At 38.3% G+C, this 19,073-nt stretch overlaps 1 protein-coding gene across 1 annotated transcript in view; it reads right to left on the reverse strand.

Moving 5' to 3' along the window:
• The window catches only part of NEGR1 (neuronal growth regulator 1), a 1,017,459-nt gene that overhangs the window by 200,876 nt on the left and 797,510 nt on the right, over nt 1-19,073 (reverse strand). The window contains exon 6 of the mRNA XM_012173704.5: nt 10,511-10,662. Coding sequence (XP_012029094.1) covers nt 10,511-10,662 — 152 coding nt within the window. The remainder of the gene's footprint in view (nt 1-10,510; nt 10,663-19,073) is intronic.

Here is a 19,073-nt window from a genome sequence, read left to right on the forward strand (position 1 = left end):
AGAAGAACTATGCAAATAGATCTTCAAGACCCAGAAAATCATGATGGTGTGATCACTCACCTAGAGCCGGACATCCTAGAATGTGAAGTCAAGTGGGCCTTATGAAGCATCACTATGAACAAAGCTAGAGGAGGTGATGGAATTCCAGTTGAGCTATTTCAAATCCTAAAAGATGATGCTGTGAAAGTAGTGAACTCAATATGCCAGCAAATTTGGAAAATTCAGCACTGGCCACAAAGCTGGAAAAGGTTAGTTTTCATTCTAATCCCAAAGAAAGGCAATGTCAAAGAATGCTCCAACTACCACATAATCACACTTATATCACATGCTAGCAAAGTAATGCTCAAAATTCTCCAAGCCAGGCTTCAGCACTATGTGAACTGGAAACTTCCAGATGTTCAAGCTGGTTTTAGAAAAGGCAGAGGAACCAGAGATCAAATTGGCAAAGTCCATTGGATCATCAAAAAAGAAAAAGAGTTCCAGAAAAAACTCTATTTCTGTAAGCCTTTGACTGTGTGGATCACAACAAACTAGAAAATTCTGAAAGAGCTGGGTATAACCTGACCACCTGACCTGCCTCCTGAGAAATCTGTATGCAGGTCAAGAAGCAACAGTTAGAACTGGACATGGAACAACAGTCTGGTTCCAAATTGGGAAAGGTGTACGTCAAGGCTGTATATTGTCACCCTGCTTATTTAACTTATATGCAGGGTACACCATGTGAAATTCCAGGCTGGATGAAGTACAAGCTGGAATCAAGATTGCTGGGCGAAATATCAATAACCTCAGATAGGCAGATGACACCACCCTTATGGCAGAAAGTGAAGAAGAACTAAAGAGCCTCTTGATGAAAGTGAAAGAGGAGGGTGAAAAAGTTGGGTGAAACTCAACATTCAGAATACAAAGATCATGGCATCCGGTCCCACCACTTCATGTCAAAGAGATGGGGAAACAGTGGAAACGGCATCAGACTTTATTTTGGGGGGCTACAAAATCAGTGCAGATGGTGACTGCAGCCATGAGATTAAAAGACACTTGCTTCTTGGAAAAAGCTAGACAGCATATTACCATATTAGCATATTAGCTGACCAACCTAGACAGCATATTAAAAAGCAGAGACATTACTTTGCCAACAAATGTCCATCTAGTCAAAGCTATGTGTTTTCCAGTAGTCATGTATGGATGAGAGAGTCGGGCTATAAAGAACGCTGAGTGCTAAAGACTGATGCTTTTGAACTGCGGTATTGGAGAAGACTCGAGAGTCCCTTGGACTGCAAGGAGATCCAATCTGTCAATCCTAAAGGAAATCAGTCCTGAATATATTTTGGAAGGACTGATGCTAAAGGTGAAACTCCCATACTTTGGCCACGTGATGCAAATAACTGACTCATTTGAAAGGACCCTAATGCTGGGAAAGATGGAAGGCGGGAGGAGAAGGGGATGACAGAGGATGAGATGGTTGAATGGCATCACCAACTCGATGGACATATGTTTGAGTAAGCTCTGGGAGTTGGTGATGGACAGGGAAGCCTAGCATGCTTCAGTCCATGGGGTCGCAAAGAGTCAGACACAACTGAGCAACTGAATTGAACTGAAAGTTATAAGGTCGGGGAGCATAAATTCCTCTGGCTTCGCTCATTCTCTTATTTCGTTGAATTCGTATATATCCATTACTTGTATGATGATTATGACTGTGCATGTATATTTCACTTTGGTTGAGTGTCATCTAATAGGCCAATTTAGCTATATCAAAATCTACCTATATCCTCAAGCCTAATTTTTGTCAAATACTTATTACTAGAGCATCCAGGAAAGGGTTTCCATTAACATCATCAAGCTGTGAGGATAAAGCAAGTTGACTCACATAGCATGTTATCTTTAATAACCACCAAGTCTAAATTTATTACTGCCTGTTTCAACCAAAATGAAAACCCCATCTCTTTTAAGTTGCAGGAGAGAAGATCAATTTCAATATAAAATATGAATCATTCAGATTTGTGGTTTTACCTTTCACATGGAACCAAGGTTCATTATAACAGGCAAAAGTAACAGCTCATACAGTTGCTTAGTGGCATGTGGGGACATTTGAAGCAAGCAGAGAGCTTAAATATTACTTACAAGGGCACAGCTGGTTCCATATTCAACAAATCAGTCAAAAAATAAAGTTTGCCTGCATCAGTGAGATCTAAACAGGGAAAAACTTTCATGCTACACACATTCTTACTTTCTCCAATAGTCTCTCCCATTTTCCCTTTGGATAACAGTTACTGACTTTTCGTTTTTTATAATTTCAAAGAGGAGGTATCATCAAATTAAATAGACTTGGAAGAAATAGTCTCTAAAATGAGAGATTTTTCAGAAAGTTAAATAGCACTTGATTATAAAAGTATTTAAAATTGGACTTTGTTATTGTCTCCAGAGGGTTGCTCAAAGAGGGAAAGACAGTTTGGGTGAGTCCTTTGAATATCTGATGTGTAATATTTCAGAGGCAATAACTTTGTTAGCTGAATAAATGCATGTATGTGTATATGTGTGCACCTGGGCCCCGCCCCCCAGCACATGCATACAAGAAAGGAAGGAGAGAGGCCCCTATAGCATCATTAGGACCTGTATTCTAGCAAAATATTTGACACCACAGTTTAAGAAACATAGTAAAAAGTAATTCGGCAATTATATGTTTAACAAAATGTATTGTTATCTGAGACTGTAAGAGAAAATTTTGTTAATATTAAAGCTTGAGTTGTTCCAAACATTTTCACATATTAGGTCTCATGTGAAGACTATTAAACCAAAACTATGTAAATGTTGGACTATAAAGAAAGCTCATCACCAAAGAATTGATGCTTTTGAACTGTGGTGTTGGAGAAGACTCTTGAGAGTCCCTTGGACTGCAAGGAGATCCAACCAGTCCACCCTAAAGGAAGTCAATCCTGAATATTCACTGGAAGGACTGATGCTGAAGCTGAAACTCCAATACTTTGGCCACCTGATGTGAAGAGTTGCCTCATTTGAAAAGACCCTGATGCTGGGAAAGATTGAGGGCAGGAGGAGAAGGGGACAGAGGATGAGATAGTTGGATGGCATCACCCACTCAATGGACATGGGTTTGGGTGGACTCCGGGAGTTGGTGGTGGATAGGCCTGGCGTGCTGTGGTCATGGGGTCACAAAGAGTCGGACATGACTGAGAGACTTCAACTGATGTAAATGTTAACCACATTGTTTATATAGATTTCTTCCTTTTTAACTATCTTTCCTTATTTCCCTTTAGATTGTGTTTTAATACATGTCCTATAATCAAAGCAGGAAACAATGTATATATGTGTTCTACTTATGAAAATGACTTTTATTGGTTATGAGATTACAAATCCAATGATGATGTACATTTGATAAATTAGACCCATAGATGGCAGGATGGGACCATCTTGTTTATATTCTTTAAGAAGCAGACCTAGAGGAATCATCTCCTTTAGTTGCTCATGTTCAGGGAGCAAAACACACACGCACACACACAATTAAAAATAATAATAAACTCCCCATAATGCTGAATCCCCAAGTTTTTACTTAATAAGGAATTTTGCTATAAATAGTTGACATGCTGTCATCCATCATTAAGTTTGTTAAAGCACTGTTCCCTGAGGCTGATCTACAGTGATCTGTAAAATATTCTCTTTTTTGCTCTCACGTGCTTTCTGTCTCTTTCTTTACCTCTCTCTCACAATGACTTTTTAGAATGCAGACACATTTCAGAAATTTCTGGACAGGTAATCTTGAGAATGAGGGATTCATTGTATACTAGCTCTTCTATAGTTTTTTCACTATAAATTTTACTTTCCTCTTACTTGAGGAAGTATTTACTCTCTACCTGAAGTAATACTATGGATGAAATTACTGACATTTCAGCTTAAAATTATAGCTCCTCTTATAATTACAGTCTAGAGCCTATAGGCCATGATAAGCTAAAGAATTTAAGTTGACTTTATATTAAATCAAAGCTGTTTATTGCTTCTTGGGGACCAAAGAAAGATGTGAGAAAAGAGGCCAAGAAACTAGAATGAGGGAAGCTTGAAAAAAGCAAGAAGCCTGTCGAGTATCATTCACCAAAGACTGGGGTATTGCATCTTTGCTTTTTGGGGAGCTGTTGATATACACTGGACTACTGGGCCTATTGATCAGAAAAGAAGCTCACTACAGGCCAGCTGCTGAGGCATCAAGGCAGAGGGATCATCAGCTACACTGGGCAGAGAATATCTGAAAATCTGTGTTCTTCCTTTCAGAGCCTAGCCTATAGAAAGAGTACTATATTGCACATGTTTTTGCTCATCTTTTCACTCTATGTGGCCTTTATGTGAAATGTTATTTACTCTCATACTGGAAACTACCACATCCATGCTGGTACTTCCAAATCATATCTCCATTCTGGACTTAAGTACAGCTACCCACTGGACATTGCCTCCAACTGACTACATCTAAAATTAAACACATTTCTCTCTTTCAATATTCACCTTCTCCCCAATAAAAAAGGGTTAATCCTCTTCTTACATTCTAGCCTGGTTAATGATATCCAAACTAAACTTAAGAGTTATCTAGATTTCCACAATTCCATTCCTATTGCCTTCAGAGTTGGTCATTAACTCCTCTGTCCTAATTATCTCTGTTATCCCTGTAACTCTTTTTGTGCAATTATCTTCTTGTAAGTCTAACACTTATTAGCCCTCCACATTGACTAAGAAAGTATTTCAGAAATTAAATCTTTTTATATGCATCCTTTATTACAATGATTCAATGGCTCTCCACAACTAGAAGGATAAAGTCCAAACTCACCTTTAGGCCCTTTCTGACCTGTCTAACACCTTGTCCAGCCTCATCCCTCAACACTCTCTTCCTCTTCCTCTAACCATATAAAACTACTACCAGGTCTTCAAATGTATCATATTGTTTCATACTGCTATGCCTTTACATGAGCTGTTCCATACAGGAGTATTTTTCCCCCTCCCATTCACACACCAAGGCTCAACCCAATCACATCCTTGTCTCAAGGGTTTTCTCTATAAATTGCCCTGAGTCATTGAGACTGAGTGTCTCATTCTTTCATTTGCGACACTGTACATTGTGCTCATGATTATTGTTGAATGAACTGTATCAAGTTCTGCCTCTGAAAATATGATAATAGTGGATAAATAATATTTTGAAGTTGTAACTTAGTTATAACTCATGCAGCGATATTACCTACTCTAGATGACAGTCCTGTCATGGTCCTGAAAATAGATTAAGAGCCTCTTCTCTGCCCTTGTACTCTACTGTTGACTACACCGCACTAGAGTTATCTGCTTCTGTACCTCTCCTCTTATTCATCTGAGGACTCTTTGAGGATGAAGTTCCCATTCTATAAATACTTTTCTTTCCAACATCTAGCACAGTGCTTCATGTATTGTGGGCAGTCTATATATTTGATGGATAACTATTGCTACTGATAAAAAGTTGGAACCTCATAACAGAACAATTGCTTTACTTCTGCCTTTATGCTTTAAATCTAGATATCTGAACTTCTATGCTGCAAACATCATATTTAATCTGGAATTAGTCCTACAAAGTATGGTTCACATATAGAGCAAGGGATGAAGTTAAGTTGTAGCCAGAGTTGAGACATTATATCAAATTTACGTGTCTTTTCCTTCGATCGCCAATGACAACTTACTACCTAACCCCTCAGTAAAGTACTGGTCAATCAGTCATCAAATAAGCTCTGCCATCTATATATATAGTTTGCGAAAGCAATTGAACTGAGTGTTCTTGGGGGGTGTGATATAATAACAATGGGTAACATATATTGCATGCATCATGCCATTTAATTTTTATCCTGAAGTGGGAGCTATCCAGGAGTCATGTATGGATGTGAGAGTTGGACCATAAAGAAGGCTGAGTGCCAAAGAATTGATGCTTTTGAACTGTGGTACAGGAGAAGATTCTTGAGAGTCCTTGGACAACAAGGAGATCAAACCAGTAAATCCTAAAGGAAATCAACCCTGAATACTCATTGGAAGGACTGATGCTGAAGCTGAAGTTCCAGTACTTTGGCCACCTGATGCAAAGAGCCGACTCATTGGAAAAGACCCTGATGCTGGGGAAGATTGAAGCAGAAGGAGAAGAGGGCAACAGAGGATGAGATGATTGGATGTATCATTGATTCAATGGACATGAACTTGGGCAAACTCTGGGAGATGGTGAGGAACAGAGAGGTCTGGCATGCTGCAGTCCATAGAGTCATAAAGAGTGGACATCACTTGGTGACTGAACAAAAACAATGAAGTGGGAGCTATTATTGCACTTACTTTACAAATGAATTACCTGAAGCTTTGGCATTTACTCAAGATCATATAACTATACGTGATGAAACTGTGGTTCAAATTATGACCTGCTTTAAAAAGCAGAGACATTACTTTGCTGACTAAGGTCCATCTAGTCAAGGCTATGGTTTTTCCAGTAGTCATTATGGATGTGAGAGTTGGACTGTGAAGAAGGCTGAGGACCAAAGAATTGATGCTTTTGAACTGTGATGTTGGAGAAGACTCTTGAGAGTCCCTTGGACTGCAAGGAGATCCAACCAGTCTATTCTGAAGGAGATCAGCCCTGGGATTTCTTTGGAAGGAATGATGCTAAAGCTGAAACTCCAGTACTTTGGCCACCTCATGCGAAGAGTTGACTCATTGGAAAAGACTCTGATGCTGGGAGGGATTGGCGGCAGGAGAAAAAGGGGACGACAGAGGATGAGATGGCTGGATAGCATCACTGACTCGATGGACGCGAGTCTGAGTGAACTCCGGGAGTTGGTGATGGACAGGGAGGCCTGGTGTGCTGCGATTCATGGGGTTGCAAAGAGTTGGACATGACTGAGCGACTGAACTGAACTGAACTGAACTGACTCCCATTATGTCTGAAACATAGACACAAAACATTTGTACATAAAAAAGTGCTATATTCCTTTTTGGTGGTCTTAGTTATGGCAAGACTCTAAACTACAAATTCTTGATTTTTTCCTTCTTGATGATCTGGAAAATGTAGGTTATTACACATAAGAAGTAGATTTTAATAGAATCAAGATTTATTCTAAATAGTTTTGGACGGGGACCTGATTCTCAGTGACTGAAACTTAATATAGTGTTTGCTATGCATAAGCACTATGAAGGGAAACTCACACTTTTTATTAACTCTCTGAGCATATTTGATTAATTCTCTGGACTTCTCTGGTGGCTCAGACAATAAAGCATCTGCCTACAATGCTGGAGACCCAAGTTTGATCCCTGGGTTGGGAAGATCCCCTGGAGAAGGAAATGGCAACCCACTCCAGTAGTCTTGCCTAGAAAGTCCCATGGACAAAGGAGCCTGGTAGGCTACAGTCCAAGGGGTTGCAAAGAGTCAGAAACAACTGATCGACTTCACTTCACTTCTTTACTTCTGGGCATATTAATAGTCATGGATACAAATCATAATAATATGAATTTCTCTATTCATGGCTTGTTCCATATATCATTATTTACACAAATGGCAGACTCCTTGGAGTTTAATTCCTTCCAATTCCTGGGTTGGAAGATGAGCACTTTGGTTTTATACACTCCCTTGACTATAACAAGGGCTGATATTCAATAACAGATTAAAAAAAAAAATTAGCAGGTCATGGGCCAACATTAGATTAGCTTAGGACCAACAACTTATCTTGGATCAGTTTAGAGGCTGAAGGCTCTCCCATCCACAGACCTTGTGCAGATATAACAGGAATTCTTATCAAGGGGCAACCAGCTTCACACAAACTTTAAATAAGCTGTCTTTCTCTACATAGTTTGAAGATTCACACTGCCTGTGTTGGACAATGGTACCATTCCAAAGAATTTTAAAATCCCATAGAAATGTGTTCAAATATCTCTGAGTCTTACTTTTAAAATTATTTTGGTCAAACATTAACCTCATTCATCTTTCATAAACTTAAATTTTATATCAGGTGTATGTTGTCCATTTTTAACCATTTATTAAAACAGTTTTTATACATACAACAATAGCACCCAAAATTATTAAAATTTATATTAAAAAAAAAGCTAAGAAAGGCAAACATGTTACATGTAGAGGTTTTCAATAATATATTGCAAATGATACAATTTATCTCCATACTGGTTTTATGTTTAGCACAGTGAGAGACAGTGAAACACAGAAGTTAAAACCTGGGACTCTGAAACCAGACTGTTGATCAGGTTTCTGCTTTGTCACTTATTAGCCATTTGACTTTGACCAAACTTTTAATTTCCCTTCATTTTAGTTTTCTCATCTGTAAGAAGAGAATTTTAGAATTTACCTTTTTTGGTAGTGTGAGAATTAAAAGAACAAATTCATATAAAGATATTGGAACAAATTCATTTAAAGATATTATCTGGTTTACAGTAAGCTCACAATAAGTATTACCATCACTGCAATATTCCTTTATATAACTGGAGATTATAATATACATTGCACAGCTAAATCTCAGTCTACTCATTCATTTATTAATTGTCTATTCAATCACTGTTTAATTCACTAATTTCACTAAATAAGTTGTCTATGTGAATATCAGACATAGTTTAATATTGTCTATGAAATATTAGACACTGTGCTTAGCGATATGGGAGAATTAATCAGATATTGATTCTGTGTTCTCAACAAACATAATTTGGTAGAGAGATACAAACTATACAAAAATAATTATTGTAAAAAATAGAAACTCTTAGTGCAATAAGAGTTTCAGGTGAAGTCACACAAGAGTTTTGAATATACAGAAATTTCTTCAAACTTCCAGGGGTATGTTCAAAATTATAGATAAAATTTGCATATTATGTCTTTCTTAATGAATTTCAATCCAATTGTTCTAGTTATCCTTAGCACTTCTATACACAGAAAGTCAGCAACAAAGGAAGATCATCAGAGTCCATTCTGAAGATACCATGTTTAGAAGCCTTTTCAGCAGTGCATTATATCCAGATGACTGTGCTAAGGTTGCCAGAGTAAAACAAACAAATGACATTTGTTTCTAATTTGTTACATTCATTAATGCTCAGTTTTGAAAATCAGAGTGTGGTTTAGAAATTTAAGTAGCAAAAATGAATGTGCTATTAAGCCTTAAATTTTTCTTTACTTGGTTTAATTCATTTACTCTTTCAGGTTCTTGAATATTTAAACAATTTAAAATATTAATAACATTACAAAAGAAGTATCAATATTTACATTAACTTGGAATTCACACTGCTCTATAATATTTGCAACGTTATTATTCATAATTACACTAAGTAAATAATCTTCATGGAAGAAACTTAAGCAAGTATATTATACTTTGACTATTTCGTGGCAAGCAATGCTTTTCTTTCAGAGTGGGGGGTACTAAGAGATACTTTATAATATTAAACTGAAATAATAAATGATGTGATATTTTAAAAGTGTATATAGAACAAATCATCTTAAATTATTATTTTGTCTTAACAACCAACTGATATAGTTTATTTAACAATAGAGATTCTTAAATCTTGGTAATTCAGAGTTCATAAACCATGAAACTTCTTATTTAATATTTTTAAGTAGTAGGAGTATTATATATCCCATTCCTCATTTCTGCGAAATAGAAACAATCATGTCTGCGATGAACTCATAATATTTGCCTTTTTCAGAGAGCGCTTACTATCAAAGGATGACAGCATAAATATACATATGTCAGGTTACCATAAAAACATAAACGATCAAAGATAAGAATGGTTTATATAACTGTACAACTAAAAAGACAGCATATTCTCTGGAGTCTTCTTTGAACATTTTGAATAACATTCCACTTCAAAATCAGGAATATTTTTTGGTTATAACAACTCTTGAACAACAGCTTCTAAAAAGTACTAAAACTAATTGAAAACGTTAAAATATAATTCTCTCCTTTCCCCTAATCCTTGTGTTTGGTCTTCTTTTCTTTTTCATTTCTGGTCCTTAGGAACTAAGATACATTAGAACTAAAGTACCTATTTAAGTAAAACCTTAAGTTCTTTTTCAAAACACAGTTTTGAGTAAAAACATTACCTATATGGATAAAATATTTTGTCCATCATCATTTACTCACTATTATATCATTTACTCACTATTATACCTTGGTCATGGTGAAACTCTCACTATTTCAAAATATCTAGAGAAAGTCAACCAAGAGTAAATTCAATCCAGATTAATCTATGCTTAAATATAGTGCATTTTTGAAAACAAACAAAACTAAATTCTACCAACCAGCCATCATCAGTCAGAAGACATCTTTAGTGGATCCTATAATATTCTCCTTCTCTCAGATTTAAACTATTTTTCTAAGCCCATATGTAATTCTATAGGAATTATCAAATTCTCCAACATCCAGATTACTTTGGGGCCAAATCTCCTCTGCGTAAGGAACATGACACACCAGGCTGAGCTCACAGACAGGAGCCAAAGGCCCTGGGAGCGTTTTGGGAATTCTGTGCTACTTACGGCTGAGAGGCAGGCTCGCGTTGGTCGTGCCTAGCTTGTTGACAGCCACACAAGTATAGTTGCCGAAGTGCTCCTGTGTCACGTTGGTAACAGTGAGAATGGATCTTGTGCTAAAGTTTTGAATGATAATTCCTTGCTGGCCATTGAAGAGCCTAAAAGACAAAATAAACTCTAGGTAAATATGTGTTGTGAATACCATTTTCATGTTTATCTTAGATGGGGTTACCATGGCAACCCATAGACAGTTTTGACCATGCTGCTGTTAGCATATAACATGACAATAGTGTAATTATATTTTCCTTACAGAAGTAGATACCGGGGAAGGGAAACTATGACAGAGGTAGACTCTTCCTATGGGATTATCTGGGCTATATATCAAACCAGACTTAGATAACCACATGTCCTGTTCATACATTAATTTGTATTCTAGAAAATTAAACACATTACAGCAATGGCATCTCAACAGTTAAAGCCAAGGAAAAGTAAAAGGGAATAAATATAATGATTCCATTAAAAACACAAACTCCGGATTTCTAAAAAGTTGACCAGAACATGTCTGTGTACTAAGTTGCTTTAGTTGTGTCTGACTCTTTGCCATCCTATGGACTGTAGCCCACCAAGCTCCTCTCTCCATAGAAGTCTCCAGGTAAGAATACTGGAGTGGACTGCCATGCCCTCCACCAGGGAATCTTCCTGCCTGAGGAATCGAACCCAAGTCTCTCATGTTTCCTGCATAGGCAGTGGCTTGTTCTTTAACACTAGCAGCACCTGGTGAGGCCGAGGCTATTTCAAATGATAGTTTTAGATAACTTTCATGAAAGTTAATTCTGTAGCTGTGGTAGGATGGTTCTGACTCCAGACTCAACACTTTAGTGCTACTTTGTAGGTACAACCCAAATAGATGACTTGTTAAATCTACAAAAAGAAAAAAAAAAGCTAGATATAATATTGAGGGTCATATTTAAGTTGAGTCCTATCTTTGGCTGGTTTCCCAGGAGGCTCAGTGGTAAAGAATCTGCTTTCCAAGCAGAAGAGGCTGGTTCAAACCCCGGGTCAGGAAGATCCCGTGGAGAAGGAAATAACAACCCACTCCAGTATTCCTGCCTAGAGAATCCTGTGGACAAAGGAGCCTGGCAGGCTACAGACCATTGGGTTCACAGAGTCGGGCATGACTTAGTGACTAGGCAGCAGCAGCAGCAGCCTATCTGTGCCACATTTTAGTAATGTGCCTAACAAAGTCCTTTAACCTTTCTAGACCTCAGTATAGGATTCAATTTTACCTGATTCCACCCTGAATACTCAACTTTCCTTTTCCACACTTACCAGTAGAGGCCCTTATTCTCAGATAGCCTGGCATAGTTCTCCCATTTTCAATGCTTCACATGATTGCTTCAGCTTCTCTCTTTTCCTGAATCTTACCCCAATGGTCACCATCCCTTTTTATTTCTGACAGCCGGATCTCTCCATCTTCATGTAAGTCTAATCTATGTCCTATCTCTCCCACTCTACTGCTCCCTAAATGACTTTCTCTCTGTGTCTCTTTTTCTTACTCTGCATATCACTCTCCAAATTGTTGTAGAATTTATAAAATCAAAACCACAATATTGCATTGTTCTCTCTAGCAGTTTCTACGCACACAAGTCTACCCAAATAAACAATTGCTTTAAATTTCTCAAAAGGCAAGGCCATATGGACATACTTTATGTTTGAATTCTACATAGTACATAATAGTGGTATCTTAGGTGAATAATACATAGTTCATAAGTCAATAGGGCTTCCCTGGTGGTTAAGATGGTAAAGCATCCGCCTGTAATTCAGGAGACCTGGGTTTGATCCCTGGGTTGGTAAGATACCCAGGAGAAGGGAATGGCAAACCACTCCAGTATCCTTGCCAGGAGAATTCCACGGACAGAGGAGCCTGGTGGGCTATATAGACCATGGGGTTGCAAAGAGTTGGACATGAGTGAGTGACTAACACTCTCACGTGTGTCAATGAAGTTTGAATGACACAACGAATGATCCCCACAACACAGGGATCACTAAGTCCCCTTCAGCGGCCCCTTTAAGAATGTTTCTTTCTAAATATGAAATCTGCTATAATGAGAAGCCAACCAAATAATAACTTCTCCCTGCTGCTGCTGCTCCCTAACTAACCCCAAAATTTATTGTGAAAGAATTTGCTAATCATAATATGGGCTACAGAAACTCTTAGCTCAAACAGCTTGTTAATTTTTCATCTTTAATGTGTTCAAATCTTAGTATTAAGCATTTCTTTAATCACGAAGATGCTAATAATTGACATTCCCCTGAGAGTTTAGGTTGAACTCCTTTGCATTATGTTATGTGACTTGCATCTGAATTTAGATAAAATATATTGTAGTTAAATGCAGATTAAAATAAGCAGCCATGCTTGATTACTCTGGGAATTACTTATATTTCATGTCATAGCTGAATTTGGTTTATCCAAAACTCAAATTTTAATCAGATTAATAAAATTTTTAGTTTAATAAGTATTGAAAAAATTTCACTTGACCTATTAACCTAATGATTTCCAATTCTGACACAAGAAAATATGGCATAAAATATCTAGGACATGGAAATTTTAAACATCTTTATCATGGGGCTTTCCCTAGTAGCTCAGTTGGTAAAGAATCCACCTGCAATGCAGGTGACCCCAATTCGATTTCTGGTTTGGGAAGATCCGCTGGAGAAGGGATAGGCTACCCACTCCAGTATTCTTGGGCTTCCCTGGTGGCTCAGCTGGTAAAGAATCTGCCTTAAATGTGGGAGACTTGGGTTCGATCCCTGGGTTGGGAAGATCCCCTGGAGAAGGGAAAGGCTACCCACTCAAGTATTCTGGCTGGAGAATTCCATGGTTTGTATAGTACATGGGGTTGCAAAGAGTTGGACACAACTGAGCAACTTTACTGAGACTGATACTTCTCAATATAGTATCATATTGCAAATCTATCAATATTTATGCTAAAATCCTACAGTGATTCTTACATATTTTTCTGCATCACATCAGTAAATTTACTTTTACACAATAGTATATGGTATGTATAAAAATCCAAAGTTTAATTGTCCTTCATTATAGCAGATTTTAAGCTTTAGCAAGATGGCTTAAATCAAATTGTGTGTGCATGCTCAGTCATGTTCCACAATTCGCGACCCTATGAACTGTAGTCTACCAGGCTCCTCTGTCTATATGATTCACCAGGCAAGAATATTGGAGTGGGTTGCCATTTCCTCCTCGAGGGGATCTTCCTGACCCAGGGACTGAATCCACCTTTTTCATATCTCCTGCACTGGCAAATGGATTCTTTCACTACTAGACATGGGAAGCCCATGTCTAATAGCTTCCCTGATGGCTCAGCAATAAAGAATCTGCCTGCCAATGCAGGAGATACAGGTTTGATCCCTGGATCAAGGAAGATCCCCTGGAAGAAATGGCAACCCACTCCAGCGTTCTTGCCTGGAGAATCCCAGGGACAGCGGAGCCTGGTGGGCTGCCGTCTATGGGGTAGCACAGAGTCGGACACGACTGAGGCGACTTAGCAGCAGCAGCCAGTGCAGGAGATACAGGTTTGATCCCTGGATCAAAAAAGATTCCCTGGAAGAAATGGCAACCCATTCCAGTATTCTTGCCTGGGAAATCCCACGGACAGAAGAGCCTGGACGGCCACAGTCCTTAGGGTCACAAAAGAGTTGGACATGACTTAGAGACTAAACGACAACAAAATGCTAAGGCTGCATCTTCCAGAGGACTCGGCAACTCCTTAGACTACTAACTCCTTTTTGTGTCCCATCTACCAAGACTAAGACTCATTTTCCTACTGAAGAATTGAGGAGAGATTTGTTAGAGTCTTCATTTGGCTAGACTCTGGAGAGAAAATCCCAAGGGAGTATACTCTGTTACTTCATGGAATATATTGCTTATGTTCCTTATGGCTATTTTTTGGAGCTGGGTTCCAACTCTCTGCCCTTTAATGTATCTGAAGGCAAAGCCGCAGATGCTGCTAAACCATGCAGTGAATCCACACTCTGTACGCGCAGGCCCATTTTTGGCCCCTAGCCAGCAGTGTCATGTGCATTCTTACCAGAGTGGCACATTAGTAGCACTTTGGCAGTGGCAGCTCCTTCTGCTCTGATCAGCCTGGCAGGTGATTATGGCCAATAAAAAAGAAAAGCATCTTCCCTGGGGGGATTTTCTTCCCCGAGAGGAAGCTCTCTCCAAGATAACTGGAAAAGTCCAAAGCTTACTTTCTTCTATGCTGGGGAGTTTGAGAAGTACTGACTGCTCACGCATCATTGAAGAACCTGTCTTTGCCTGGTAGATGACTGGGGAACTCTTTCCAAAGCTGACCTGGAAGGAGAGTGACTTCTGAGATGGGATATATCTCTGGAGGGTATATTTCTATGATTTTCCTACAGTTATCTGGAGATAGTGGCAGTGAAAGCTTTCTCAGCTATTTAAATCAATTCTAAAAATTACTATACAAATGAGTTCTATGCTGGGTGATTAGGGGCTAAGCTGAACAAAACATTATTACTGAAGCTTTTTCAAGAAGAATCATATATATTCATATATATATGAATACATCTTAGTTATTATTATTAATACTTATTATTAATAGATACAAAAAAAATGAACTATGCCTAGAAGTCCCATCATGAGTGACCCTAATGTAATTTCACTGCTTGACTGAAAATAAATAAGGAAAGAGATCTTTATGATGAGTTTTTAATGAAGCAGGCTTCTTCCAATATGTTTAAATATAATTATATTTTCTAAAAGAGAGTCATTCTTTTTATATCAAACATACATTTGACAAATTGCATTGCTGTTCTGTGTTAAAGAAAATCCTTAGTAGGCTTCAAGCATGTGCCATTAGCCTATTCACGGGATGATCCTGGACCCACTGGATTTTTCATATTTATTCTAGATTTGTTTGAATCCAGACTTCTTTATTTGCATCAGTGATATGAAATCTGAAAGTGGCAACTCAAGAAATAGTTCACAACACAACTTGCAGTGAAACCAGAGAACAAAAAACACTGGAATATTGCCTTTTCAGGAGTTCATTCTCTTTTCCTAGATACTGAACCCTTTCAAGTTCTAAGAGAATGGTTTTTGTCCTTAGCTTATAGAATGAGAGATGTTTATTATAATCCCTCCACTCAAAAAGAAAAAAAAACTTTATTATGTTAGGAATTAAATATGATATTCCTTAGCATGTGGTGCCTGCTTAGAAATGCCTGGTCATTTTTTTTTTTTTTTTGCATTTTTGCTATTCATTGGACCCCATGGATATAAGATTCTTCTACTACTGTGGGCTCTGAGGTCCTCTACCCTCTGTTACCTCTAGGAATTTGTTCCAAACCACTATGTTCTGCATCCCCCCACCGCCAAATTCATATACTGAAATCCTAAGTCCCAAAGACAATGGTATTATTAGGTGGTTCTTTGGGAGGAACTTAAAAGTGATGAAGGTAAAACCTTCATGGTTGAGATCAGTACTTCATAAAAGAGACTTCAGAGATATCTCTACCTGTTTCTGCCATGTGAAGATGCAATGAGAAGTCTGACACCCAGAAGGGTATCCTCACCCAATCATGCTGGCACCCTGATCTTGGACTCTCAGCCTCCAGCACTGTGAGATAAATTTCTTTGGTTTATAAGCTACTCAGTTTGTGGTATTTTGTTGTAGTAGCTCAAATGGACTAAGACACATACCAAGGACCGCTGCCCTCCTTCTTCTTTCTTCTGTCTTTTGTTAATATCTCATATATCTGTGAACTGAAGGCTATTTGCTTTGCCAGCAGATTCTGGACTTCCCTCAGAGCTCAGTTGCAATGCAGGAGACTCCAGTTCAATTCCTGGGTTGGGAAGATCCCCTGGAGAAAGGAAAGGCTACCCACTCCAGCATGCTAGCCTGGAGAATTCCATGGACTGTATACTCCATGGGTTCAGACATTTCACTTCACTTCACTTCTGCCAACTCATAACTGACACAGCCTGGCCAATTAACTAGTTCTGAGTTAGAACAGTTCTTCATATTTTCAGTGTCAGTCAGAGGCAGCACGTGGAAAGCAAAGTTTTTACCAAAGTAACAACTATGGTACTTCTCTTTCTGGTACATGAAATGTTAACAAACTTTACAATAACCTCTCTTAAACAGTATCTGTCTAGGATAGCCAGAAAACCCAGAATAACATCACAATAGCAAAACTGGCCATATAGCCATTAGCACTGATTGTTAAAGTTGCAAAAATAAATGGGACAACTAAACCTGACCTCATTCATTTAAAATATAAATCCAGCCTCAGTACAAATTTTGGGACTATAATTCCATTTGCCTTTCCAGGTCAGGAGTAACATAGACATTTCTAGAGAAGCAAGCATTTGTTGGGAAACATTGAAGGCAGGAGAAGAAGGAGATGACAGAGGATGAGATGGTTGGATTGCATCACTGACTCAATGGACATGAGTTTGAGTAAACTCTGGAAGTTGGTGATGGACAGGGAGACCTGGTATGTTGCAGTCCATGGGGTTGCAAGAGTTGGACACGACTGAGCAACTGAACTGAACTGAACTGAACTGAACTGAAGCTTTCAGGTGCAGTCACAGGAAAATTCCATTGCTAGTATAGGAACCATGTATGAGTGTGTCAGATAACAACAATTAAATTATTAAAATAACTTGCAAAAAATATTTAAAAACAACTTTCATAGGAATAGGAGAGGTGTTCTTAAATGGTAATAGATCTTTGACCAGACTAGAATTACAAAAGAATATGATAATAATATGGGCTTCGTTAGTGGCTCAGATGGTAAAGAATCTTCCTGCAATGCGGGAGACCTGGGTTTGATCCCTGGGTTGGGAAGATCCCTTGGAGAAGGGCATGGATACCCCCTCTGGTATTCTTGTCTGGAGAATTCCATGGACATAGGAGCTTGGCTTACTATAGTCCATGGGGTAACAAAGAGTCAGACACGACTGAGTGACTATACACACACACACACACACACACACCTGATAGTAATGTATCATGTTATATAACTGGATAAGATGAATACAGGCTTACTAACTGATATTTGGGTGGTAGCATAGGAAATATGGAAGGTGGTAGGGGAAAGTAAGCAGCTCTGGAATCATAAGAGTTATATTTACAAAGAAAAGGAACATTATTTCCAGAAATTGATTTCAGGCTTATGGAGTTCCAAGTCATGGTATGAACTAAAGATACAGTTCAAAAAAAGAGCTTTAGAGAAAGTCATGGGTGATGGTAAACACTCTGATATGGTATTAATGGAAATAGAGTTTAATTTTGTCATCAAATGATTATTAAATATCTCTTATGCCTGAGGCACTGATTTAGGAACCAAAGAGACCTAACATTATTAGTATCTAAAGGGTTTTAGCTACATCTGAAAATGACACTGAGGTCCTTGTACAACACATCTTATAACGGCTCTTTCAATGATACAGTTTCAGCTTAAATACATATATCTGGCTCTGAATTCATGACTATTTCTGTCTTTTCAGTGTGAGCAGGAATGGTTTATGAATGTGGAAAATTATAGCTGTTCTCAACACATTTATGACAGAAGTTAATCTAAGAAACTTCAACATTATACAGAAACTTTTAGTGTTAAGAGTGTGGGAAACTGACATTTAGGCATTTTCAAAGGTATGATCAACTAATCTTCTTAGCCATCCTATGAGGTAAGCATTATTAGTCCTATTTTACAGATGAGAAAAAAGAACAATTTAGAAAAAAAGAAATATTTTTATTTTCCACCATTTGATAAGTGAAAGTGAAAGTTGCTCAGTCACGTCTGACTCTTTGTGACCCCATGGACTGTATAGTCCATGGAATTCTCTAGGCCAGAATCCTGGAGTGGGTAGCCTTTCCCTTCTCCAGGGGATCTTCCCAACCCAGGGATCGAACCCAAGTCTACCTAATTGCAGGCAGATTCTCTACCAGCCATAACAGAAGCCCAAGAATACTGGAGTGGGTAGCCTCTCCTTTTCTCCAGTAGATCTTCCTGACCCAGGAATTGAACCTGGGTCTCCTGCATTGCAGGCAGATTCCTTACCAACTGAGCTATCAGGGAAGCCCATTTGATAAGCTGTAGAACCAAAATTAAAATCCGGGTCTTCTGAATATTGGTATCCTCCAAAAGTAGCAACTGATATTTTGAAACCACCAAGGGAAATCAGAATATTGTATTTGAATTTGGAGAGACAAGTTAGAAATCATGGGTTGTTGAAGAAAATCAAGTTAAATCAAGGAATAAAACTAATAGTGTTAACCAAGTTTTCATGTGGCATTCATGCCAAGAAAGCCAGGTTCAATTCATGAGGTGAAACTAGTGGGGTAGACAGTCAAACAAAAATGTAGGGTTTGGTTCAGATAGCTGTCTGGTGATTTCTCTGGCAGTTCAGATAAGCTAGAGGCCTATTAACTACCTATTATGGGCTTAATTATGCACAGCAATGCCACCCCTTACATCAGGTGTCATTAGCCTCCAGTAGAGTTAGCCTTTCAGGCTACTC

The sequence above is a fragment of the Ovis aries genome, chromosome 1, assembly GCF_016772045.2.
Source record: "Ovis aries strain OAR_USU_Benz2616 breed Rambouillet chromosome 1, ARS-UI_Ramb_v3.0, whole genome shotgun sequence".
NCBI classification, from domain to species: domain Eukaryota; kingdom Metazoa; phylum Chordata; class Mammalia; order Artiodactyla; family Bovidae; genus Ovis; species Ovis aries.